Source organism: Mus musculus, chromosome 15 (genome assembly GCF_000001635.26).
Source record: "Mus musculus strain C57BL/6J chromosome 15, GRCm38.p6 C57BL/6J".
NCBI classification, from domain to species: Eukaryota; Metazoa; Chordata; class Mammalia; order Rodentia; family Muridae; genus Mus; species Mus musculus.
The window spans coordinates 85554456-85574935 of record NC_000081.6 but is presented as its reverse complement, the minus strand read 5'-3'; the positions used below and the strand labels follow the sequence as shown (position 1 = coordinate 85574935).

At 53.8% G+C, this 20480-nt stretch overlaps 1 protein-coding gene across 3 annotated transcripts in view; it reads left to right on the top strand.

Moving 5' to 3' along the window:
- Wnt7b (wingless-type MMTV integration site family, member 7B) overlaps positions 1-20480 on the top strand; it is a 46385-nt gene that overhangs the window by 6886 nt on the left and 19019 nt on the right. For all 3 annotated transcript variants that reach the window (NM_009528.3, NM_001163633.1, NM_001163634.1), the window contains exon 2: positions 15807-16033. In NM_009528.3, coding sequence (NP_033554.3) covers positions 15807-16033 — 227 coding nt within the window. The remainder of the gene's footprint in view (positions 1-15806; positions 16034-20480) is intronic.

Here is a 20480-nt window from a genome sequence, read left to right as displayed (position 1 = left end):
GGAACCAGAACCAGTCTGGGCTACTGTAAGGGCAGGTCCCTTCCGTTCTTGGCCTCCTTGTCCTAGATGTGGTAGTTGAGTGTGATGACCCCCCCCCCATGTCTTCCGGTAGAGCCTGTCATGGTAACCGCCTGCTCTGGGGAGCCGAGTGAGTCATGAGTGACGGGATGGTTACTCACCGACCACCTGGCTTGGGGGTGCAGAGGGTGCTCACCACTGTCCTCCCAGGCTCAGGCAGACCTCTTCCTGGTTCCTGCTGTGGCTTTGCTGGTGGTGCTGACCACAGTCCTAAAAGCCCTGTGTGTATGACCCTTGGTGAGATGGGCGCTGAATCAGTCTGCTACTGGGGCATCACAGTCGGGGGTGGGGGACAGTGTGGGCCACAGGACTTCGACATGAACAGGTCACCTGGAGGGTGGTGTCCGTCTGGTCCTCAGACTCCTCATAAGTCAGTCGTAGGGGAAAGAAGACTCAGGTCAGGCCCAGGCGTCTCTGGGTTTGAAAGCATGTGACACCCACTAGGACAACTGGCACACCAGGGTTAGAGCCAGAACACCGGAGAACAGCTTAAGCCCCAGGAAACCTTCCAGCTGGAGCCCCCGTAACCACAGAAAACTACCCCAAACCCACTGTGGTATGGTAGGACTCACCAGCTGAGAGGGGAGGGAAGTGCAATCTGGGATGGACCTTTCCTAGTCACTGCATATGTGTGTGTGTGTGTGTGTGTGTGTGTGTGTGTGTGTAGGGCTTGCCTCTTGGTCTCTGATTGTGGAGGAAGCTGGAGGGGTGGAACCCGTTCTAACCTAGCATCCTTGGAGTCCTGGAGAGCACCAGGTATGCCAAACCTGGGGTCTCATCCTAGGATTGCCTCTTTCCTCTTTCTGCATGGCCAATTCTAGCTCACTCCTCTGCCCAGGGAGAATCTATGGAGGGGACACAAAGCTCACAGAGTGACCTGGAGCACTCAGAGAGAATTCAGGGCCTGTGCTTAGTTTAGATTCTGGTGTCAGGGACAGTTCAGGAGACAAGTGGCTCTTGAGGTAGCAGGAGCAGGGAACTTTACCTTTAGTGACCCAGAGGAAGGTCCAGAGAAAGCAGTCACTCAGGAGGGGATAGTGTGTACCTTGGGTGCCTCAGAGGGCTTCCTTTAGGGTCTAAACAGGATTTTGAAAGATGGAAGAGTTTTGGCCAGACTAAAGAGGAAGACTACTGAAGGAGACTATGACTGTCAAACATGTCTGTCCAGGGGACCCCATGGAGACACAGACACAGTACTGGGGTTCTGAGAGATGAGATCACTCAGACTCCAAGTCATCTTGTCCTCCTGGCTCTAACCCCTACATGGCCCTCCCTGGGGTGACCCATCCAGGATGGGAGAGGTGGCACAGCCAGCTGTTACAAATGATCACACAGGTGATCACCACTAAGGGAGACAATTAAAAATGATGCTTCTTCCTGCCTCTGCCTCCAGCTCTCCTGCGGGACGGCCAACCCTCGGGCTGGCCTGGAGGGGCAGGTGGACCAGGGTTACATCGCTGCAGGTGTCCTGGTGGACATGGATGCCCTGCTGGGGTTTGAGCCAGTGTTCTGGCCATGGTGGTGGCAGCATGGCTGAGATGGGAACCAGGATTTTGGACGGAGGTTGCCTGTCATCAGAGGGTCAGGGGGAAGTGTCCAGAGAAGGGTCCCTCTGTGCAGCCTATCCCCGGCCCACTAACCTCTGCATCTCCCAGGCAGGTGGAACAGCTACAGCAGGCTCCCTGGAGACCTCCATTTTGCACAGTCCTGAGTCTGGCTGGGATAGGGCTCAGCTCCCTCCCAAGGGGACAAGAGGCTGGCGCCCTCCCTTGTCAGATGAAACCCCGGCCCAGGGCTCCCTCAGCCTGATGAAAGGGTCATTGTGTACTACAGGCCGCCCGCTGGCCAAGGACAAAACGGCCGTTTGTCCTCCCTCCTTGGTGTGGGGCTGGGGGCCTCCCCTCAGGCTGGCTGATGGGTGGGGGTGGGTACAGGTGCACTCTGGGCTCCCTCTCTTTCCTCATCTTCCAACTCAGCCTGCCCCTCCCCCAGGTCCCCTACCCACCCACCGTCACCTTGCCCTTGAGTGTGGATCCCCAAGCTTGGGCCAGCATTGTTGCTCTCTGGGAGGCACTGAGCCTCCTGGCCCTGGAGGCATCCAAGCAGATGTAAGCATGAGAATCAGGAATTCTAAGGAAGGGCTTGGGTGGACCAGGGAATGCAGTGCTCTGGGGCTCAGTGTAAGCCTCTAGGTGGGTGGCTGAGGTGTGTATATTGGTGCAGATGTGCAATAACCATGGCTGACACTGGGGGCAGAAGATGGTATAGGGCTGTATCCCTCCTAAGTGGCCATGGCACCCATCTTAGTCAGCTTTTATATGGCTGTGATGAACACCATCACCAAAAGTAACTTAGAGAGAAAAGGGTTTATTAGAGTTACATATCCCAGACCAGTCCATTGCGGTAAACCAAGACAAGAACCTGTTCTCAGGAATGGAAGCAGCAGCCATGGAGGAGTGCTGCTTACTGGCTTGCTTGCTCCTCATGGCTTGCTCAGCCTGCTTTCTTATAGCACCCAGGACCACCAGCCCAGGGATGGCACCACCCACAGCGGGATGGAAACCACCCTTATCAATCCTTAATCAAGGCAATGCTCCCACAAACTTGCCCACAGGCCAGTCTTATGGAGGCATTTTCTCAATAAAGACTCCCTTTTCCTAGATGACCCTAGCCTGCCTCAAATTGCCATAAACATACAAACAAATAAACAACAACAACAAACTAGCTACACTTATATGTTGTGAAGCCTTCCAAGGACTGGAGCATGGCTGGAGGAAAAGCCAGAAGTCCCATCAGTTGATACCAATGACTTCCATCACTGGGCAGAACCTTTTCCCATAGCGCTTTCCGATCCGCCCTCTCTTTGTGTTCAAAAGTCCCACCAAGCAAACCTAAGTAGTGATGTGTGGCCCACTCCTTAGAAGGAAGAAGACAGGCAGGATTTCAGATTACCCCCAGCAGGAGGCCATTGGGTGTAAAGCAGACTTTAAAAGCCCTGGTTGGGTATTTTGTGTTGCACACCTGTTACCCTAGCACTCAAGGCTGAGGCAGGAAGATCATGGGTTCAAAGCCAACCTGGGTTTCATACTGAGGCCCGTTTCAACATCTTTAGAATGAGAATAGACCAGCTGTCTTGTTGGCTCCTGACTAGGAACATAGGCCCCAGGGTTCACATTTCCAGAAAGACCTGTCTTGTGAACCTGGTATGCACAGCCTGTCTGGAGTCTACTGTTGAGTCTCTTTCCTCCCTGGCTGCTGTCACAGGGGCTAAACCAAGCCACCTTAGCATAGGACCCTGAGGGTGGGGAGACCAGGGCTAGGTGTGTCCAAGGTCAGAGTGTCTGAGACTGGATTTGAACCCAGGTCTGTAGGGCTCTGAGGTTCATGGTGCCTCCCAGCCTCTAACTAATACGGTTGCCTCTCTCACATTCGGTACAGTTTATAAGGGTTGAGAACCCAACTAGGGCAGTAGGTTGCAATTGGTCCATGGACCAGGAGATCCCAGGCCCTGAGCACAGGCTTCCTCTACAGCTTGGGTGCTAGTTTTTGCTTTAGTTCTGGGGATAGAGATGTGATGCTCTTGTAGGATGTAGATGTCGCTGCCTGGCTTGGCACTGCTCTAACAGCTCTGAGGCCAGCTTTAACAGGGAGAAAGGTAGGTAGATAGGTAGGTAGGTAGGTCTGGCCAGCCACCTTGTGACCTGTATGGAGGTTCAGTGTGTTCGTCATGATATACTCTTGGGTGCGGCTGGGCATGGACTTGAGGTATCCTTGGCTACTTGAGATCTTGGTTTTCCATCTGGGCGTGGCTCTAGAGCCCTTCTGGCAATTCCTACTGCGTTCACTTGACTCTTCACACTCCTTTAATTTACCTCAGCCTTTCCTGCCCACCTTCTTCCAAGTTCACACAGAACCCTGCAGCTCCCATAGCGGAGACCCTGACCTCCTGTTAGTAAGGATGACCCAGGGAAGGTTTTCCGGAGTAGGGTGACCCGAGATGCTTCAGAAGTCACCTCTATCAGTCTGAGGTTGAGGCAGAGACTGAGGGCTGGGCTGAGTCTGAACACCTTCTGGGAGGTTCACCTCTAGCAGGAAGTGCTGGGACTTTCCAAGAGCTGACCCTCCCCAGGAGCCAGATTTGTCAACCTGCTATCTCTGTGTTTCTGTGGTCAGGTAGACCAGGTTGGCCTGTGGGGAAAGGATGAATCTAAGCCACCGTAATGTTCCAGTAGACCGGAGTGCTGGAGTGGCCTTCTTGTGGACCAAGCAGGGCTGACATTCCCTTTGGTGACCCTGCCACAGGGTGGAGCACCAGATTAAGCCTGCCAGCTTCTCGGGGTGACCTTTTGAACCTTTGGATGGGCTTGAATGTACCATGGCCAAAGCACTGTGCAAAATGAGCGAGCCTGAGGTTGGTTGGGCAGGCAGGTGGTGTAGAGAGAGTGCTTGCCAGGGGCTCACAATTCTAGCTGCTATTTACCCTGTCACAGCTCTGGGACAGAGATGCATAGCATGAGGGACTCCAGGGACACAGCCCTGAAAATGCTCAGGAAGAATAGTGCTTAGATGTCTGTCCTCTTGCAGAGGGTGAGGTACAGGATAGATAGAGCTGGACAGCTTCCTTCCCTTCAGGCTGTGGCGCCTGTGGCGGCCATGCCTGAGGTTCTGCGTTTCCTTCCTGGCATGGTTGTGGTAGAGTATGTGACAATGACTCCACCTGAGGGAAGTCCTTTTGTGTGTGTGTGTGATAGCCCTGCTCCAGAGGCAACATAGGTTGGCGGCTTGTAGGTCAGTGATGCTTTCTGGACACCTCCCCCCCCCCCACACACACACAGACAGAGCAATGGGACAGGGTGTGTAGTCAGGGCTACAAGGCCAGACCCCTCTTCGCCTGTGCCTTCCAATGCGGGGACTCCTGTAGCAGGAAGGAACAGGGTAGCCACAGCTGCAGCGGGAAGGTATCAAGGAGGCAGAGACAAAGCCTTTGGTTTTATTGCTGCCAAGCTACTATTCAGCCTTGGACCAAACACAGCCCTTCTTTGAGCATCCTCTGGAAAATGGGAATAATGGGCTGCTAGCCAGGCTAGCCACTGGGATTGAGTGGCCCCCTTCCCAGGGCATTCATTCTGAGGCTGCTGACTGGGGAAGCCATCAAGGTCATGGGGAACATCCTAAGGTGAGGGATCATGGTACAGTCCCCAGGGGGCTTCTGACTCAGACAGGCCCCAGCTGTGATGACAAAAGATGTCAGGAATGGGCAGGCTCCTGGCTGAGGCTCACACTGCCCTGGGTGCTTGCTGTGTGGTCAGGCAGGCCCCACCCTCTCTAGGCTCTGTCTCCCACCTGATTCTGCATAAGAACTCAGCCCTGCCTTGAGGTCTGTCTGTAGAGAGATGGTGACTTGCTGTCCTCCATGTGTGGGACTTGGTCCCCAGACTCACAGCTCAGAACATACTCAGTATCCCAGGAAGTGCTGGCTCAGCCATCCAGTGTTTAGACTCCCAAACTGGCGGTAGGCCAGTGGGGCCTGCCAACTCCCTCCCACCGTTTACACCCACCTGTCCTTCTGTCCCTATGTCTCAGGTTGGTGTCTTGGCCAGCCATGCCTTCAGGGCACCTTGTATCACATAGGTTTTAAAGCAAGTGCCATGCTGGGCTTATGGGGGGGTCTCAGCACCAGTTGGGCTTCAGCCAGCCTCACAGCCTCGGGGGGGCCCTGGCATCTCTGAATGTGGCTGTCTCCATTTGTACTGTAGGAAGCAAAGAGTATGGGCCAGGGGAGCCACCTCAGCCTCTGTGCTGGGCCTGGCACACACACACACACACACACACACACACACACACACACACACACACGGTGTTTTCAAAGTGAGAACTGAGCAGGGTCAGACAGGCTTCTTGGAGGTGGAGGCACAGTGGACCCAGGAGTCCCATCTGACTGCTGGAGAGACAGGGTACCCTTCTGAGGGCAAAGACCTGATCCATTAAGGCCAGGACTTGGTATGTTATGTTGGGCCCTGCGTGCCAGGAAAGGCCCTGAAGTTTCTGAAGTCAGAGGTCAGTCAGTGAAATGACAGTGACCCCCATGAGGACTCAGTGAACCCATTAGCCCCCTTAAGCTCTTTGCCCATGTCGCCATGTGCCACTGGGTGGGCGTGGCTTTCCCATCTTCAACCACCCCAACCTACACAGGCTTCCTGCTCACCACCCCGCTTCTCCCAGACTGCCTTCTTTCTCTCCAGGGTGGGGTCCTGGGATGCCTGGCTGGAATGTTAGCTATGTGGAAGGGTGGGAAAGCCCTTAGCAGAATCTCTACTCTCTTGCCTGGGAACACCAGGAGCAGCTGAGGGGAGCAGTGGCTTGGAAAGATAGGAGCAAGTGGGGCCCAAGCTGGAGGGGAGGGACTGCCAACCATGGGCAGACTCTGTCCCCCACTACTGACAGATGGGTAGACTAAGGCCCAGATGGGTCAGAAAGAGTCAGAGACTTAGCAGAACTGGAACCTAGTTTCCACAGCCACGAAGACCCTCTTTGGGGGAGGGGGGTCTAGCCACAGGTACCCTGACTTTCGTCTCAGCCCCCTTGATATTCAAATGGGAAACTGAGGCCCAAGCAGGCCAGGGAGGGGTTTTGGAGGTGTATGAATTCCCAAGAAGAGGCCTAGAGTTGCCCACCCTCAGCCATCTGCAACCCCTGACTGCCTCCTTCTGGGTCTCTCTCTCAGTCTGTTTTCCCCTCTGTACATTTAGGCTTCAAGGTCCAACCCCAGAAACTGCTATAGGGATGAGTAGAACAAGCAGGAAGCTGAACTAAGTGTATGCTCTTTCAGCACTGTGGCGATGGGTGTAGACCATGTGCCAGGGCACGCTAAAGGGCTAGTTGGATGGCCAGGCTGGACCTGCCCCCTCTGCTACTCCCTCCAGGGCCTCACCTGGGTCCAGGTACTCACTATTGGGGTGGTGCTGCAGTGCCAGCACTTTGAGGTAGAAGCAGGAGGATCGGAAGCTCATGGTTATTCTTGACTTCTTAGTGCTTTTGAGGTTAGCCTGGGCTACATGAGACCCTGAAAGAAAGAAAAGGCAAAGAAGAGAGTAGAGGAGGGGAGAAGGGAAGGAGGGAAGGGAGAAGGGCCAAGGAACAAAACACAGCTTGGAGCTACATGCTCTGCCCAGGTTTCTGAGCTGGGGTTACCAGCCAGCAGAGGAAGACTGAAGGAGGACCAGAGGGAAGACAGGTAGCCTGAGGGCAGGGGCCTTGGCACCTGCTGTGTTCCGCCCTGACCAGTTCTGTTCCACAGACCTGCCAAAGGGACCTGCTGTGCTCAGTTCTGGCCTAGGTGAGCTCTCCTTGGTCAGTCTAATCAAATTCAGATTGTAGCTAATGTCTCTGTGTGTGTGTGGGTGTGTGAGTGGGTGGGAACTCTGATCTGGGGGCTCAGGCCAATCTGCACTGCGGAGACATTCCCAACCCCACTTACCTGGCAAGAACATCGAGGTTCCTCTAGTGCTGGCTCCCAACCAACCGCCCACCCCCACCCTAAGAGTGATCCAGAGCCTGGGAAGAGCGCCTGGGCCCCTCAGTGCCTGGAAAAGTCCCGGACACACCTGCCCACCGGAGGGAGAGCTCAGCCCACCCTCCGGGGGATTTGCTGGGTTACTTCCTGGATGAGTGGACCCAGGCCCGCCTTCCTGGCCGATCATAGATAATTAGAACATTCTTCAAATATTTTACCGGAGGATGCCCAAGAAGGAAGAATTACAAAGCACCCTGGGCCAGGAGTGTGGGCTGGAGTTGCTGGGCAGCTGGGTAGCTGTCTGGGCCAAGGCTGGGGGGCCCAGAGGGAAGCTTAGAGTAGCCTGACCCTACTTTCCAGAATGGGAACTGGGACAGGAGACCTAGTGACCTTGGTTACATTGCAATGGTGGGAAATCCTTGCCCTGGGGAGTCAGCATCAGGCAAAAAGGCAGAGCCTTTGGAGAGGACAGGGGTCCCACACTGAAGTCCAAGGGCTCCGAGCTGGCTGAGAGGTCGATACCTGTGAGGAGATGTGTCTGTCTGCAGAGGGAGCAGATCTGAAAGTCCAGCACAGCAGGAGCGAGAAGAGCGAGGCCTAATCCGGGGTAGGTAGAATGCAGCAAAGAAAGATGTTCAAGAGGCTTCAGCTGCAGCTGGGAGGGCTGGGAAAGGCCCTGGGGTGGGACAGGGCCAGTGCAGTGTAGACTGAGCTCTGGGCTAGGCCAGGCAGGAGCTGGAGCAGTTTAAGGGTGGTGGCACCAGAGGGCTAAGGGGCCTGCCCCAGGGAAGGTTTTTTTGTTTTTTGTTTTGTTTTGTTTTGTTTTGTTTTTTAAAGGTCCTGCTTTCCAGAGAGGATGCTTCATGTTTTTCTCCAGGTCCGGATGGTCTCAGTTCCAGTTCTAAACTGTCTTTGGGTCCCGTGCTTGTCTTTGCATTCTGTGACTCTCCACACATGTGTTTGTTCCAGCCCAGCAGCCTGGGGGCAGCCTGGTCCCGTGCGGAAAGGGCTCCGCCCAGAGAAAAGCCAGGCAGAGGTCACTGCTCTTAGGGGCCTGTTTGCTCTGTGGGTAGAGATTTAAAGGGAAGAGCAGGGGGTGCAGAGGCTTGGTTTTGTGATCACCTTAGGGCATATCCGTGGATTTCGAGGTGGCTGGAGGCTTCCTCTGGGTGGGAGAGGCTACTCTGTTGGTCGCCTCTGTGTCGAGCAATGACACCATTTCTCTTTGGCCATTTAAATGGGAAAGGACAAGGTAAGTGACATGGCTTTCACTGACTTGTCTCCCAGGATGAAGAGAGGGAACCCCATGACTCCCCTGGAGCCATCTGCCTTCCAGACTGAGGCTACCCCATGTTTCACTCAGCTGGTCATGTGAGCCAGGAGCCTGGGCACTCTTCTGTGTTTCAATGTGTCTGAGCGTCCTGACTAGAAGCCTTCATTTGTTAACCCACTGAGGGGTTAACAGTCCCTGATTCTCTGCCTGTCTGCCAGCCCAGGGCAGCCAAGCCTCTCTGGGGAAAAGAATATCATTTGTTTTTTGTCTTGTTTTGTTTTACTTTGTTTTTTTTTTTTGTGACAGGGATTCTCTGTGTAGCCCTGGCTGTCCTGAAACTCACTCTGTAGACCAGGCTGGCCTCGAACTCAGAAATCCGCCTGCCTCTGCCTCCCGAGTGCTGGGATTAAAGGCATGCGCCACCATGCCTGGCTAAGAATCTTATCACACGTTTTTTACATAGGGACGTTATGTGGGTCTTGGGCCCAATCTAGCACACAGTAGGTCTTCTCCGGCTCAAGCACTGAAAACACTAGCAGCATGAAGGATTTAGGTTAGATTTCTACCCGTCTCTAGGGCAGACTTTGGAGGGCTTACTTCCTGAAGGAAGCAGGTGTGTCCTCCACACCAAGTAAGGATGTGGCGACCTCAGTCCTGGGCATAGGGGACACCCTTCCACCAGCCTTTAATGTGAGCTAGTTCTCTCCAAAGATGTCAGAGAAGGGGGACACTTGGAGGACACCCCAGGCTGACCTCAAGCCTGACCGGAAAGAGGGGTTCTGTCCCCTAGGCATGGCCACCGCTCATCTGGTGGTTGGTTACTGTACTGGCTGGGGTCCCTTGTCTCAGACACAGAGTGAATTGGCAAGGTTGGAGGAAGAGCCTGAGGATGGCCCCTTGGGTTGCCATGGAGACAGCAGTGGGCATTCAGTGAGTGGTTCAGAGTTCCGCTATAGGCATGGTGCCTTCTTGGTCCCAGGGGGAGTGTGGGAGCCAGGAGCACAACAGCCATGTATGTCCAGTAAATGCAGAGTCAGAGTGATCCCAGCCTCAGGCCTGGAGGGTATTGCTGGCCCAACACGTGAAACGTTACCACACACTAGCTGTGGTATGAGTGCATGTGCCACACAAGTCTCTCCCCATCAGCTCTGCCATATGTCCAGTATGCTCTCACACCACTTTTACCGAGGAGGAAGCTGAAGCACAAAGAACTTAGGAAAAGTGCTTGAGCCCGCCCTGTTCAGCCATGAAGAGGCATGTCCCGGGGCTCCCACGGATCGTGTCAGCACCACAGTTTGTGGCCCTAGCCACTGCATTAGAGGTCTGGATATCTACCATTGAACAGTGCTAGCAAGGTTGAGGTGTTTCCCACTGCCCTCCACTCCCTCCTCGAGCCCCCCATCATGAAGGCAGTCCCATTCCCTTAAGCTTCTGGTAGGTAGAAAGGTCTTCTTGTTGTCCTGGGAAGTCCTCCTGGCACAGTGCCCAACCTAAACCCAGAGCTGGGCATCACAAGACTCAGGTCCTCCTGGCCTCTGCCGGCCTCTGGTGTGAGCCTGGCGGGCTTGCCCACAGCTCCTCAGGGATCCTTTTTAGGACCTTGATCCAGGCAAGAGGTGAGAAAAGTTTGTAGGCTCCCAGTGTGGCCCACTGTTCCTGGCTCTCTGCCCACGTCCTAGGGCCCCTGAGCAGTTTGAGGGACAAGCCCAGAACAGAATTTTTCCGCGGAAAAAAAGTCAGCCACCAAGGCACACGCACCCCTGCCAGGCTTCTCCGCTCGAGGGCCCTCCCTGGTCTGGTCACTTGGACACTTGAGCAGGCAGCTGCTGGCTGGGAAGAGGGTTTTCCCACTGTGGGATGAGAGCTGGGGCCCACCTGCAGGGTGGCCTGGTGAGGGTGCCAGCCATACTGTCATCCCACTGCCAAAAACCCCAGCAAGGCCCCACATGCCACTAGTCTCCCGCTGGCACCCGCTACTTAGCTTTTAGGATTTTAGCCATGTTTCCCACTCGTAGGCTTTAGTCCACTCCCCTCTCGCAAAGCCTTGGTTGTCCACGGTCTAACCTGTTCTAGGTACTCGGGATATGACCACTTGGTGTCTGGGAGTTAGTGTGTGGAAAGCTGTAACTAGATCTCTGTACCATAAGCCCAGATGAATGAATGAATGAATGAATGAATGAATGCTTTTCAGCAAGGAAGTGACTTAGATGGGTTTTGAGGACAACAAAACCAAACCCTACCAGGCCTAGTGTGACAGGGTGGCACTTACTCTCCTACAGCCCCAACTGAAGGAGGCTGAGGCTAGAGGAGGGATTATAGCCTGAGTTCAAGGTCAGCTTGGGTTACAGAGTAAGACCTGTCTGAGAGAGAGAGAGACAGAGACGGAGACAGAGAGAGAGACAGAGAGACACACAGAGAGACACAGAGAGAGAGAGACAGACAGAGAGACACACAGAGAGAGACACAGAGAGAGAAACAGAGAGACAGAGAAGGACAGAGAGGGACAGAGAGACAAAGACATAGAGACAAAGAGAGAGAGAGAGACAGAGACAGAGAGGGACACAGAGAGAGACAGAGAGACAAAGACAGACAGAGAGACAAAGACAGACAGACAGAGAGAGAGAGAGAGAGAGAGAGAGAGAGAATATAGAAGAGAAGGCTCCATGAATTAATGGTGTTTCTACCAAGCCTGAGTTTGATGGTCAGGTCCCATCCGGTGAAAGGAAAGAATTGACTCTCATAAGTTGCCTTCCGACCTTCCACACGTGCGCTATGACACAATTATGTGGATACACACACTAAATAAACAATAAATTTTAAAAACCAAATTATTTGAAAAAAAGAAAGGAGGGCCAATCCGCATCCTCACTCCACCCCCCCACCCCCCACCTCCCACCTCTCTCTGGGCTTACCAGCTCTATCTGGTTTCCCAATGCCCAGTTCAGCTCTGAGTGGGACTGGAGGCCTTCCTAGTCCCCTCCCCCAGCCTCTCTGAGTACTCACCTCCTGGTACCCCTACAGAGCACTCAACCCTCCATCCTTGCAGAGCAGAGTCCTTGCAGGGTTGAGGCGCAAGGGGGACACCACAGAGGCTGGCTTCTGAAGGGAGTGTTGAGTACTGTCCATGGAATGCCCTCTAGTGCAAAGGAAGACAAGTTTGCTGTCAGCTTCAAATTGGTGACGGTACCTGGTCACTTAGGCGATATCCTTTGTAGGCTCTGATTCACACGCTGGCCAGGGCATGTGGGCTGAGGAGGTAGAAGTCCCATCTTGGCAGCACCAACACCCATATCTGGTGAAAGCCTCCTTCTAAATGGATCCCTTACCTTGAGGTGTATAGAGTTGTATATAGGTGTATTGTAGTTGTTTGTTTGTTTTGTTTTTAAATGCGGTTGAGGGGCACATAAAATGAAATTTGCTGTTCTGTCCATCTTAAAGCACAAAATGGTGCCATTGCATGTTTTTGTAACGTCGCAGGGCCATCAGCCTACAGAACTCCATCACTCAGATGGGAATTCCACTGTTAGTCAGCAGTCAATTCTCTGCCCCATCCTCCTCACGTGTCTTTCTTCTGTCTCTGTGGATTTGCCCATTCTGGATTTCACCTTTAAGTGCACTCAGGTAGCATCTGGGATTCCATGTCTGTCTTCTTTCTCATGGCATAATCTTTTCGAGCTTTTTCCATACCGGGCCATGAGTGCGTGCTTTATTCCTTTTCATGGATGAATAGTACTCCATGGCATGGGCATACCACATTTTGTTTTCAGCCACTCATCCGTCGATGGAGAATTGGGTTCTTTCCATCCTCTGGCTACTGTGAATAGCGTTGCTCGGAGTGTTTGTACAGAAGGCTTTGTTTCGACACCTGTCTTCAATTCTTTTGGATCTATGCCAAGAAATGGAATTTCCGGGCAGCTTTGTGTGTGACTTTTAACTCTCTGCCAAATGCTGCCCACAGGGAATGTGGTGCGGGAGGACTCTCACCCGCACATGGTGTCTTACAGCTCCTCAGTTTTGCTCACAGGGACCCTGGCGGGCGTGCAGAGGTTTGCGTTCCTGGATGAATGGATGAGGTTGTACCTCATTGTGCATGATGCTTGCTTCCCCCGTGTCTCTGGGGAAATACCCTTTACAAAAATGGGTTATCCGTCTGCTTGCTGAAATCCAGCATTGGTTTGTGTGCCTCATGCAGTCTATGGGAGCTGGAGAGGGCCCTTCCCCTACATAGCCATTCTCGGACCCCTGAATCAGCTAGGACTTGGCATTTTGGGGGCGCATCTACCACTTGGAGGTGATGTAAGGACAGTATCGGCAGGGTACAGAGGGATGAGATTCGACTCTCAGAACAAATGCTCTCTGTTCCTCTTCTCGATGTCAGGGCTTGTGGAAGGGACACACCTGGAAGGGAGAGAAGAGTTTTCCAGAAGGAGCGGTAGAAGAGGGACAGCATACGAACAGAGGGATCAGTGTTGACTGCCAAGGTGGACAGTGAAGACAGAAGGGAGGGATCATCAGAGTCAACCCCCCAGGCTTATATTTCTAGGCAGAGGGCAATGGGGACTATTGAGCAGGGACTACAGCAGGTCTAGTCTCAAAAAGTCACTAGCTGTGGAGATCTGGGTGGTAGAGGGAGCCATCTGTAGATGGGAGGCCACTGCAGTGATTTCTTGCTGCCTTCAGTCCATCCTGGGGTCTGTTCACCCCTGAAAGTCCCCACAGTTCAGCCTATTGGTCTGAGTGCTCTCCCAGGTAGGCAGTCGAGGTATGAGGTCCAAGCCTCTTGGAAGAACTTGGGAACAAGGCGTGCCCTTGAGAGAGATCTAGTACGGAAGGGACAGCTTTGCTGTGGTGGCAGTGCCCCGTGGCATGGCGTTCCCATCCATCTCGTTTCCCCAGCTTGGTCTCCGAGGATTCTACTGTTACTCTGGGCTGGATTCCCCGGATTCCAGTCCGCTCCCAGCCCCACCCGCCCAGATGCCCTTCCTCAACGCCAGCCTGGGGCGTGTTTACCCCATTGTGTCATGGGAGACCCAGGGGGGGTCTTGGCCAGATTAGCAGGTAGAGCAGGTGGGGCGTGCCACAGAGATTGAGTGTCACAGGGTTGCAGCACAGGCGGGGGGCTCAGGCCACAAGGAGACTACCCAGCTGCCTGGTGAGTATGGTGGCCTGGAAAAACACAGAGTCCCTAAAGAACAGCCACAGGTCTAGCTGTCAGCTTTGGGGGCCCCTGGTGGTTCCTCTTCACTGCTGCTTCCTTACTAAGCAAGCCCTTCTCTGATTATTATTATTATTATTATTATTAATTTATTTATTTTGGAAGAAAGGGTTTCTTTGTGTAACCCCAACTGTCCTGGAATTCAGAGATCCACCTGCCTCTCTGTGCCTCTGGGGAGTGGGTTAAAGGGCATATACCACCACCATCACCACCTAGCTCAGTTGTTTTAAACCCTTAGACTTTCTTTTGTTCTTGAGACTGGATCTGCTGTAGCCTAGGCTGATTTTAAGGAGCGGGGAATGACCTGGGACTGATGCTCCTGCCTCTACTTTCAGTGTGCTGAGATATAGGCGTGAGCCACCGCATCCAGTTTATGTGTAACTTAGGACTCTTTGTATGTGGAAGGCCAGATCTCCACCAAGTGAGCCCGATTTCTGGCTGTTTACCTGAGGACTGTACTCTGCTCCTCCGTTTTAATGTTCTTTCTCTTGCCTGAACTGAAAGATCAGTACCAGTGGCTGTGGAAAAAATGGTTTAGTAATTCCTCAGGAGGTCAAAGAGTCGCCAGATGACTCAGGAAGTCCATTCCCAGTGGTGGGTGCTTGAACGATTGAAAACGGGGACTCAGACAGTGGCAGGCATGTGCACCTGCGTAGCCACAGCTGAGAGGTGGACGTCCGTCAATGAGGAGTGGGTCAGTAAGTGAGGGCCTGCTGTCCAAATGGAATATTATTCAGCCTTTAAAAGGAACAGGGCACTGATGTACGCTGCGACTCGGATAAACTTTGAAAGCAAGCGTTTCACTGAATGCAAGGAATCCGGCTCCAAAGACCACGTGTATTGTAAGATTCCACAGACTGTCCGAGCGAGTGCAAGCTGCAGCCCCGTGGGAACAGAAACAGATTAGTGGCTGCTGGGGGGCCGGGGGGAGGAGGGGCTGGGAGTGCCTGCTCGTGGGTACAGAGTTTCCTTTTGGGATGTGGAGAAAAGGTTGGAACTTGATAGAGGCGGAGGCTACAATACTGTGTGTGTGTGCTAAAGGCCACGGGGCTGTACATTTTTAAATGGTTAATGTTATGTTATGCGAATTTCCCCTCATTACAAAAACAAACAACCGTGTTGATAATACTCCAAGCTCTGAGTGAACTTGGCAAGAGCCTTCCTCCCTGGGAGTTGTCAGGAGTCATTACAAAGGCAACCACAGTCTCTGAGCCCAGCCCAGCACACAGTAGGTGCTTATCTCATGTCAGCTCCTGTCTCTTCCCAGTCTATCCACTCATCTAGACAGTGAAGGGGCTGGGCTATTCTAGGTGTGAGTCTGTGCTCGCATGCTGGGGCAGCAGGTGTCTATACCCATTCCCTGAATGTGAAACTTAGGCTCAGGGTGTCTTGTCAAGGTCACACAGAGGTGGGAACTGGAGGAAGTGTCCTTTGGGCTCAGAAGGAGCAGAGAGGGAAGCCCAGTGGTCTGGGAGTAGGGTCTGCCATGCCAAGACAACTGGGAACTATGCCAAGGCTGTCAGTTCCCAGGTGGGATGCTGTCTGATTGGAAGGATCTGTGTGTCTGACTCAGGCCTGGGGATCGTGGCTTCTGCAGGTGTGGACTGGTCTGCGGTTCTAACACTTCCAGGGCTGGTGGGGCTCAGTGGAGGAGGTGTTTGGTGCCAGTGGGGGACATCAGACCGCCCGAGGGGTTCTCAACACCTTTCTTCTCTCTGCCCCCGCAGAGCATTGTCATCCGTGGTGGCCCTGGGAGCCAACATCATCTGCAACAAGATTCCTGGCCTGGCCCCACGGCAGCGTGCCATCTGCCAGAGCCGACCCGATGCCATCATTGTGATCGGGGAGGGGGCGCAGATGGGCATCGACGAGTGCCAGCACCAGTTCCGATTCGGCCGCTGGAACTGCTCCGCCCTGGGCGAGAAGACCGTCTTCGGGCAAGAACTCCGAGTAGGTAAGGGCGTCTCTGGGCCTGTGGGCTGGGGGCCGGGTCACCCAGCAGCCAAGCCAAGTCTAGGCCAAGCCACACAGCCTATGTGTATGGATGAGTGGCCTAGCTCTGGGATGTGGGGTGGGGACACAGTGACCCATGCAGACAGAAGCAGAGAAAGGATTTGATGCAGTGGGTTGGCCTATTCAGTAGCTTCAAGAAACCAGGTCCCTGCACCACTTTCTGTGGGTGCCATTTGGAAGGGGACCATAAGATGCCATCTGCTTCTTGCTGAGCGATTCCAGTAGTTAGAGCCTATAAGAGGGCTCTGACCCCGAAGGAAAAAGGGTACCATGATCAGGGGTGGGTCTGGGCAATGCAGGGGTGGTATTCCTTTTGAAGACAGCGATCATCTACTAGAACATGTCAGGTGGGGTGGCTACCGAGAGCACAGTCCTTTGGATGCGTGGTGGTGCCTGCCCGTCCTTGAAGCACTGTGTGGGCAACATTTCTCTAAACAAAGCCAAGGGAGGATCCGATTCAGGGCTAGGAAGAAGCTTCAAGGAAATTTCCAGAAAGTATCTGCATCCGAATCCAGCTGTGTGAGCTCAGAGCTATTCTGAGCCTTGGTCTCCCCACTGGTAGTATGAACTCTGAGTCAGTAGGCTCTAGTCCGGGTCTCAGCATCAGAATTTAGTAGGTGCTCAACAAATGCTGTGTGCTGCACATGGTCAGGACAGTGACTCTGGCTGTTTCTAGATAAGATCGAAGAACAGTATAAGGCTTGCTAGCTGCCTAGCCTTCAGGCCGTGGGGTCTCCCATACACCATGGGGCTGCAGCTGCCACAGGACTCAGTCCAGAGCCCGCTCTACAGGGCTGCAAACACCAGCACAGGGCTGGAGTTGGTGCAGAGGAAAACTCCTGAGGGCCCCTTTGCGGTGAGCAGCCTGTGGGTGGCACCTAGTGCGGCCAGGAGCATGGCACCGCCTCCTCCCCGGGGCTGTGCCACCCAAGTGCAGATCGCTCCCTCCAGGTGCCAGCTGTGGAGTGGGGGGGGGAAATGGTGGGGAGGGCAGTAGTGGGCAGAAGTATCCGCCTTGTGTAGCTTCCCACCCACTTTTGCAGGTGCCACGTGAGTACAGGACTAATGCTGGCCCCACAGGTGTCCCCTTACCTTGCAGTGTCCCCTTCTGACACTTGGGAAATGGCCTTGGACCCACCAGCAGTCAGGAGGAGCACAGCTCTGTCCTTAGGCTGGTCTGTGTCTCCCCACTGCCCCTTGCTCCTTTGGGGACCTGGCTGTTAATGAGGCTGTTGTTCAACTGTTTGTGCTTCTTACTCTTTGTGCCCCTACTCTGGAGAAAACCATTCCTGCTTCAGGTGCTTCACCTAGGGAGAACCTGGCCCTTTGTCCCACCTTCAAAAACATTTCAGGGCCCTTGGTAGGGTTCCTAATAACCTGGCCCACAACTGTCTGCTCCATATAGCTTTTTTTTTTCCCTCGAGATAGGGTTTCTCCATGTAGCTCTGGCTGTCCCAGAACTCACTCTGTAGACCAGGCTGGCCTCAAACTCAGAAATCCTCCTGCCTCTGCCTCCCAAGTGCTGGGATTAAAGGCATGCACCACCACTGTCCAGCCCATGTAGCTTCTCGTCTAAGACATTGGTGGCCTATGTGTTGCTGATTGTCCCCATTCCCTGGCTCCCATCTTGATTCACCAACTTGAGTCCTTTTCTGCCTCTAGCTGTCTTTTGCCTAGCCCTGGATAAGGTGTGGCCTATCCCCAGGCACACATGCAGGACTCTTCCACAGCACCCAGACAGCCCATTGTCCCCTGATGTTCTGAGTCTCACTGACCCACAGACACCTTGGCTTTTCTGCATGGCTTCCCCACCTACCTGACTACTTGATGTCATTTCCACTCTCCACCCCTCTACCCTACCCTTTGATCTCTGTCAGGGCTGCTTCTCTCTCTCTGCTCTTCCCCTGGAAGCTGTGAATGCCTCCTGCCCTCCACAGACCCAGTTACCGGGTCAGACAGCAGCCACTCTGTGTCCTTTCCCTTCGGTTCTATGGGTAGATATCAGGCATCGGACACCAAGGGATCTGGGTCTGATTCCTCAGCTCCTCCTAAGTCAGGATGCTGCAGGCGGGGCCTGGCATCTCCACCTTTGCCAGCTACTGCCACCAAGTCTACCTGAGACTCTGCTTCTAATCCATGGTCAACAATAAAAACCAGTGATGTTAGCCGGGCAGTGGTGGCACATGCCTTTAATCCCAGCACTTGGGAGGCAGAGGTAGGTGGATTTCTGAATTTAAGGCCAGCCTGGTCTACAGAGTGAGTTCCAGGATAGCCAGGGCTACACAGAGAAATCCTGTCTTGAAAACAAAACAAAACAAAACAAAGCAAAAACAAAACAAAACAAAACAACCAAACCAATGATGTTTAATCTTTGCAGATGTTCTCTACTGCCCTAAGGTAAGGGTAACTTCTAAGCCTGGAGTAGCTCACCTTGCTTCCCTCTAACCAGAGCCCCAGCCACATCTGGCTTCTCTGCCTGAGCAGAGTTTCTCAATCTGAGGTCTCTCCCCTCTGCTATACCTCTTTATAGCTTATCTGTCTTCCTCCTGGGGGGCTTTCCCCACACCCTGACGCTGGGTCAGCCTGTGCCTGTCCCTAGCCCTCCCTGCCCTGGGATGGGCAGGCTTTCTGGAGCCCAGCCTGGGTCTTGCTGCCCTGCTGTAGCCTCCTGTGGCTTCCTGCTGTACACAAGCAGAGACACTCTGGCCCCAGGCCGAGCTGATGGAGCAAGGGCGGGAACCGCAGGGGCTTTGCCTATATGGGAAGGCTTCTTCTCCCTTCTCAGTGGCTGGGAGTCAAAAGCAGCAGGCTGGCTGTACTCTGAGCTGGCCACTTGGAGAGGCTTGTTGGATGCCTGGACATGCCCGGAAGCCGGGCTGCGAGCTGGCAGGCAGCCGGGGTGCTCTCATGGGAGCAGCCTCTCAAGCGGGGCCAATTAATGATTGTCCCCGAGAGGGGCAATGGTCTGGATGGTGAGACAGCCCCCTTTAGGCCTTGCCTGTGACCTTGGACCAGTCCTTAAACTTGAATGTCGAAGGAAAACCTCCTGAAGACAGCAAAGCCCCTCCGCAAAGTTACAGTTCTCCAACACCCTTGCAAGTGCTTGTTTGTCTCCAGGGATAGGATGCTCAATACTCCCATGGGTACCACCACGCTAGCCTTGTCTGGCACACAGAGAGTGCTAGCAAGTCCATTCTTTTGAGAAAGTCAAGGAAGTCTTTAGATTGCCCGCCACTGGTGTGGTATTCCTTGGTTGGCACTCTTTACTCTCTAGCCTGTCCAGTAGTCTTTCCACAAGGCTCCAGGGAAGGTGGTGGCCTAGAGCTTTTTCAACTGGGGTTGCATACATTTTAAGTGCAGCCCAGCTCTGTCCCGAGTGGGGGAGGGACAGAGGTGAGGCATGCAAGTATTCGTGTAGGGTTACCTGAATATCCCAGGGAAGTCTGCTAGAAATTTGGGTTCTCTTGCAAGTGCGGGAGCTGCCAACAGTCACCATCATAAAGCCGGGACTTTCAGCAAAGACTTTCTCAGAGGGGAGATCAGGGAAGGAAATCCAGAGAACAGAATGTGCCAAGGCCCTGGGCTAGGAAGGGGAAAGTCTTTTTTTCTTGAAGGGCAGGTGCTTTGTGGAGCAATCTGGGGGGTCAGTGAGGGAGAGCTGAGGCGGAAGGGTAGGGGAAGACACTGCTAGAATAGCCTGAGTTTTCACAGAGGCCAGAGCACCCAGAGAATAGGAGCAGGCAGGGTCTTCCCATGAGCATGCACGAGCCCCACTTCCTCCTGAGTCCGGAGCCTCTGACCCACGAACCTGGCCTGGACTGTAGTTTGCACAGTCCTTAGCTCTATAATGCCAAGTTCTGCCCATCATGTGCTGGTCTCAGACATGACCAGGCATAAGGGCTGCCCCTAATCTGAGTGCACGTGAGCAGACCAAGGCTGACTTCTGCTGGCTCTCTGCGTGAGCTTTCTTACGGGACCAGCATCCCTATAACCAGGTCCACAAGGGTTATAGCAGGGGGCAGCTGAGACCGACCCCCCCCCAGGAAGCGGGCAATTGATAGGTTCTAGGTCATCCGAGAATCAAGGGCCTTTGGGGAAGGAGGGTAGCTCCTCGTCACGTGTCCTTGCTGCTCTGCCAGGGCTTTGCCAGCAGGCTCATGTGGGGTAGGGGGCACTGTCCTCAGAAGGACACTGGCTGCCCTAACTTCTCCATGGCTGTAGGCCTCTGCCAACAGGTGTACTTCCACTGAATATAGGCGTATAGGACACCTCAGGCCAGTGTGAGGGGCAGTGGCTACCATTATTACCTCCTGTGGTGGTTCATCTTGCTAGCATTGAATACTTACTATGTTCTGCCTGGGGCTCTGCAGGTGTGAACTGGGATGGGT